We start from the raw sequence: 5883 nt of genomic DNA, 5'->3' as shown, positions 1-5883 counted from the left end.
AAAAAAAAAAAAAAACATATTTGAAGACACTACAAAAGAATACAAGAAAAAAAAAAAGAAAAATGAAGTGAATTATGGCAATTCTTTAACCAAACGATAAATATTGTTTTTCTCTTGTTGTTGCTTTTCTAATTCAAGAAAAACATTTTGGTTAGAAGCTTTTTCACTCGAGCTTCTGGAGTTGGAAATTGTTTTCTCATGAGTGAATCACCATAAATACCATCAGCCAAGTAATACAAAGCCAGGAGAAACGTTCCCACAGAGATTGTTCCCTCTTCTGCCTCTGGATGTTTCTCCCTCTCAAGTTCACTGCAGGAAAGAAAAATTTGTCGTAGATGAGATTTTCGGATAAGAGGAAGTAGTTCATAACGACGAGCAACTTCAACAAAACCATCCAAGTTCATTACAGTACAGTGATACCCTTGTGCCGTTTTAATAGCTGAACTAAAACATTCTTTGATACGACCCATAAATTCCTTAACGACTGCCTTTACAGTATCTGTTTTATATTCTTGAATAATATCATTTTCTAATGATGTAGAAAAATCAACCTTTTCAACATCATGATTAATTACAGAGTATGAAGATAAATTATCTTGTCTTTGTTTTTCCTCCATAACAGAATCAACATAAGGAAATATGTGATACAGCAGAAACGTAAGAAAAGTTTCTTCTGGTTTTTCATCTAAGGTAGAGACATTCGCAAGGCCACTAAGTGTAGTGACTTCTGAAGACCGTTTTTGACGATATTTTTCTTTGGCAAGAATATAAAGAGCCTCACCAAATAAATTCTTAGGGATTGTTTCAAGTCTCTGATAGACAAAAAGATCTTTATTCTGAATTTTAGAACTACTACTACTACTACTACTACTACTACCCTGTCTAATATCACGATTTTGATTTTTCTTCTCTGTCAAGTTTTTACTTTGTTTGGCGTTAAGAGAGCGCATGACGGCTATCCACAAAAGTTCTGCCGAAGTTCCTTGAGAAAGTCCACACAATTGACAATCCTTTACAAAATGAGAAAAGTGAGAAATTGTCATTGTAGGATGAAATACATCAATGGCTGAAGCTGTATAAAAATCATAAATAGCATCTATTCGATTTTTGTACTTGTTTAATATTCCGTCAACAGTTTTAGTATTACTATTATCTTCGTCATTATTTCCATCAAGAGAAGATGTATTCATGTTAGCTATAGTAGTTTCCTGTTTTACAGTACCATGATCAGATGAAGATAGCGAAACCCCATTAAATGGTATTATCCCTCTTGTAGAACCCGTGTATCCACTTGAAGACGCTAGATGTAAGCAGAATTCAGATAATTGATGAATACGTATTTCCAGTTTATTCATTCTCTCCTGGTAGATTTTATCCTGATGCATCACTGCTTCTTTGACTTCCGCAACTTGTTGTTCCATAAATTGATGGAGCTCATGTACTTCTGTGGTGACAAGTTGTTTCAGAAGCTTTACCTGCTGATTCAGCTGATCTACTTGTTGTTCTGCATGATAAAGACGTGCTTCTACAGACATTAATTCTTCTTCCTTTTTTTTTCTTTTTTTTTTTTTGATTTCTTAATCCAACGATCAGCTATGTGAGGAAAGATATAATAATAATAATAATAATAATAATAACAGTAATAGAGGTAAAAAGAAAAAGAAAAAAAAAGAGAAGAACGATGAAAAAAAAAGAGAAATAGAGAAAAAGGACTAATTAATACCCATAAGAATTTTAGTTGAAGAAGTAACACATTAAGAGAATAAGGGGGAATGAAAAAAGAAAAAAAAAGGAAAAAAACCACAACAAATAAGTCTACAAAACAAGAAAATCACATGAAAACATGAACAATAACAAGAAGAAAAAAAAAAAAGATGTCTACTATTGTGTACTCCATCCTGCCTTTTTTTTTCTTTTTTTTTTGTCTTTTTTTTTTCTTTTTTTTTTCTCTCCTCTACTTTTTACATTGTCTCAATATCGAGAAAAATGTACTGCAAATCACATTATCCACGAGAATGTAAAATATAAGACTACATAGACTCTAAATCTTCCCAGTCGTCTAACTCCATATCATTACCTGATCTCTCCCGCTTAGCTTTAGTTTGCTTCATCACATAATGAAGAACCGTGTGTTGTAATACACCAATTCTCAAAGACATTTGCTTGATTTCTGCTCTCACTTTCATTACAGCATCTTTTACTTGCATTAAAGGAGTTGTATCTGATATTTTTGCCTCCCTTTCTTCGATATCTCTTTTTACTTGATCCAATAATCCACTTACTTGATTCAATTCGGCAGAAAGTTGTTGAACACTTTGGTTTGCCATATTTGCAGAATCTTGTGAGGTATTTAACTCACGAAGTTTAACTCGATAGTCTTCAACCTGTTCAGAAAATTGCTGAGCAAGAGTTTGTTCACGTTTCTGAATGCGATCCTTTGATTTTTCCAAGTCATCTCCCACATGTTGAAGCATTTGTTTCACCTCTGGGTACATCTTTTCAACAGCCTTTAATAGAACAGTCGCACTTTCAATTCGAGAACGCCAATCTTGTACTCCTTCAGATCTTACTTGAAGCATTGGTCCTACTCTTTCAACTTCCAAATTCCACTCTTCAGCATTTATTTCAGACTCTATTGGAATACCACTATCTTCTTTAGCTGATTTTTCTCCAGTTGCACGAACATATACTTCATCTTCACCATCACTTTCAATCATAACATTATCTTCTACTTCTTCTCCAACTGTGTTTTCATCATCAGTTTCAGTTACCCCGTCAAGTTCATCATATTTTTCAACGTTGGTATAATCAATAGAACGAACATTAAAACCTTTCTTTAAAAGAGCTTGATCTGCTAAGACAGAAAGAATAGTTAAAACTGCTTCTCCATTTCCTTGTCGTATACGATTTGGAGCAAGATTTGGTGCTGATAAATTCATAGCACGTAACTCTGTTAATATATTTGTTGATGTGGCAGTAGGATCATCAAATTGACCAGGAGGTTCAAAACTATGACCACAAAGTCCCATTAACCAAGAGCACAAAGATGTAAAATAATGAAACTGAGCATTTGGATTGTCAATAGATGATGGACCGGAAAAATAATACTTGCTCAAAGGTTTGAACGGAGGCTTTACTCGAGGACAAAAATCAGCTTCATAGCGCAAAAGCCTGAGTTTATCAATAAGGTCCTCCATGGTTCCATCATCAACAATTACTCCAGTTCCAATCACATTGAGACCAGTAGGTTGCGGTTGACCCTCATCTCGGGACATCAGCTCCTGTTTCCTTTTCTTTTTTTATTCTCGCTGGTGAGATTCTCTTCACAGTATCAATCGATTTATTTTTAACCAAAAAAAAAAAAAACTACGAAAAAAAAGACAAAGTAAAAACGCAACCGGACACAATTCGACAGAACACTCTAGCGTCAGATCACTGATTTCATGGTTGAACTACTTCACTTCTTCACTGAAGAAATGAAAAAAAGAAAACAACTTCTACATAAATATAGGACAAAAACTTTATACATCGACAAAATTTTCAAAAAAGAAAATGAAAGAAAAATAAAACAAAAAAAAAAAAAAAAAACGAAGCCCTAAATATCATCACCGACGAGTTTGTTCAAAAATAAAACATGAGATTCAGTATAATCTTTCGATCCAGTCCCAATAGGTTGCCGCAAAGAAGTAGCCGAAACCAATTTCCAAACACCCTCCTCCTCAAGTGCGTCCAGCAAAAGCACCATCAGGTGGGATATCCCCTCATCATCGCAAAATTGACGATCGAGCTTAATATACCAGTGATTAGGGTTGGACAGATATTGAAACTTTGGAGGTGCAAACCGTGTACTGCGGGATGATGTCGTTGCATTTGGAAGTACTTCATTCAGTTTATCGATTGTTTGTTCCTTAATAGGTCCAAGAATACGAATTTCCGGACTGTTGAACGTAATATTAACAATCAGATGATGAACCATTTTCCTTACTTTACTCCTTTTTTTTTTTTTAACTCGGTTTTCTTGCTCTTAAACACTTGAAAACTCAACTGGTATTAACAAAAACAAATAAAAGAGGGGAAAAATAGAAGGTGCGGAACCAAAATAACAACACAATTAATTATTTTTATTAAATCTTTATTCAATACTGTCTTTATCAATTATTATTATTTATTTTATTTTATCTTTTTTTTTGTTATTATTAACCTTCTTCTTACCAAGAACATTTTTCATAGTATACGTTAGGTAAAAAACAGAATAGCAGTTTTCCAATTTCCAACTGAGGCCTGAGCCGCTTCAAGAATAACTTTCTCCTTTTCGTTTACTGCTTCTGTCTGCAGAATTTTCTCCAACAAACATAGTGAAGCCTTCCAATCGCCTTTACTCATCAATAAAGTTGCGGCACGATCAATGTTAGTAATACTTCCCATATCATCTTTGGAAATAACCTTATTACCCAAAAAGAGAGATGAACCTTTTGTTTGTTCCAAAAGGTTTATAACGTCTAGTGTAGTTGTATCCAAACCATTTTGTACAAAAAATTGCTTTAACTCCACTCTTATTTTCTCAGAAGAAATTAGAGATGAACATTTTGAAACTATATCAGCAAATCTATCCAAAAGTTCAAAGCATCTTCCTTCATTAATTTCTCTGATAAAACCTTTACAAAAATCATATAATGTAAGAATGGGAATTTCTTTTATATTTTGTTTATGTAAAGATTCCAAAACAGAAATTGCAATGTCAAATCGTTTTAGATAAATAGCACAACGCAAATGGGTTCGTTTTAAAGAATTGGAGTTAAGTTCAATTTCATTTTTTCTTATCCAATTAAACGCTTCTTGATATTGTTTACCATCATAACAAAATTTTGCAACAGTAAGTTCCAAGATTTCTCTTCGTGTTTGAGAAGATATATTTCGTTCACTAAGTGCTACTAATAGAGAAATAGCTTCTTTCCATTGAGATTTCTTTGGAAACATTTTATTCGCCAAACGGGTCATACCACTTTGGGCCTTACATTCTTCCATTGGAATAAAAGTAGGATCACTTATAAGACGAATAGTATCATTTAAAGCTAAAGCGACATCATCTTTAAAATTTTCTAGCTTTTTTATATCTGTCAAAGAGTTTATATTTGATTCACCTGATGCAATAGTATTATCACTTAAAATATGATTAACTATATCTAGTGATTGTTCCCAAAGGTTTCTGGACATCAATTCATCCACTAAAGCCTCCCCAAGTGCATCATTAGGGTTCCACTTCCACAAAGTTACAGCAGTACGCCATACATCATGTCTAACAAGTGCCTTCAACATAAGGGAACAAGTTGGAACTCCTTCTGAAGTAAAAAGTTTCGCCCAAGAGCTCAATTGTTGTGCCTCACCATTCTCTTTAAGAAATAAAAGTGCTATTCTCTGCGCATGTTCTAGCTCAAGTGAAGAACCACACTCCAGAAGAGACCGCTGATAGTAGGAAAGTGCGCTCTGCCATGAAAACGCTGTTTTGCAAACAGAAGAAACTAAAGGTTTGAAGGTTCCTGAATTATTCATCCTTTTAAAAGAAGGAGCAATGTACACGCCCAGACGCCCCGCGAAAAAAAAAAAAAAAACAATTACCAAAAATAAAAAAAATAATAATAATAAAGAAAAATAGAAATAACGGCGGCTTCCCCGCAGAAACCACCGACGGCGGGCACAAACGCCACCACAACCGGTCGTAACCGACGACGACGATCCCTTGCCGCTCGAAAAAAAAAAAAAAAACCACCGACGACATCGCCATTGCCACCACCATTACCGCCACCCAAGCGGGCCCAAACCCCCGCACCCGCGCCCGACGCGCCACCCGCCCAGGACCCTCGGGATTTATTTTTTTTTTTTTTT

The 5883-nt window shown here is 34.7% G+C and overlaps 4 protein-coding genes across 4 annotated transcripts; all 4 read right to left on the bottom strand.

The window, feature by feature from the left end:
- Positions 1 to 128: 128 nt before the first annotated feature.
- On the bottom strand, positions 129 to 1535 carry TM35_000083170 (uncharacterized protein; the record flags this gene model as incomplete). The annotated part of the gene is made up of 1 exon (XM_029024182.1): positions 129 to 1535. One exon carries the CDS (start codon positions 1533 to 1535, stop codon positions 129 to 131), a length of 1407 nt encoding a protein of 468 aa, XP_028884585.1.
- Positions 1536 to 2030: 495 nt separating this feature from the next.
- On the bottom strand, positions 2031 to 3275 carry TM35_000083160 (putative intraflagellar transport protein 57; the record flags this gene model as incomplete). The annotated part of the gene is made up of 1 exon (XM_029024181.1): positions 2031 to 3275. One exon carries the CDS (start codon positions 3273 to 3275, stop codon positions 2031 to 2033), a length of 1245 nt encoding a protein of 414 aa, XP_028884584.1.
- A 320-nt stretch (positions 3276 to 3595) lies between these two features.
- On the bottom strand, positions 3596 to 3976 carry TM35_000083150 (uncharacterized protein; the record flags this gene model as incomplete). The annotated part of the gene is made up of 1 exon (XM_029024180.1): positions 3596 to 3976. The coding sequence occupies one exon, from the start codon at positions 3974 to 3976 to the stop codon at positions 3596 to 3598; it is 381 nt and encodes a 126-aa protein (XP_028884583.1).
- A 260-nt stretch (positions 3977 to 4236) lies between these two features.
- Positions 4237 to 5550, bottom strand: TM35_000083140 (uncharacterized protein; the record flags this gene model as incomplete). The annotated part of the gene is made up of 1 exon (XM_029024179.1): positions 4237 to 5550. One exon carries the CDS (start codon positions 5548 to 5550, stop codon positions 4237 to 4239), a length of 1314 nt encoding a protein of 437 aa, XP_028884582.1.
- Between the last annotated feature and the right edge of the window lie 333 nt (positions 5551 to 5883).

This window comes from Trypanosoma theileri, assembly GCF_002087225.1.
Source record: "Trypanosoma theileri isolate Edinburgh chromosome Unknown TM35_Tth_8_V1, whole genome shotgun sequence".
NCBI classification, from domain to species: Eukaryota; Euglenozoa; class Kinetoplastea; order Trypanosomatida; family Trypanosomatidae; genus Trypanosoma; species Trypanosoma theileri.
This window is presented reverse-complemented; position numbering and strand designations above follow the sequence as displayed.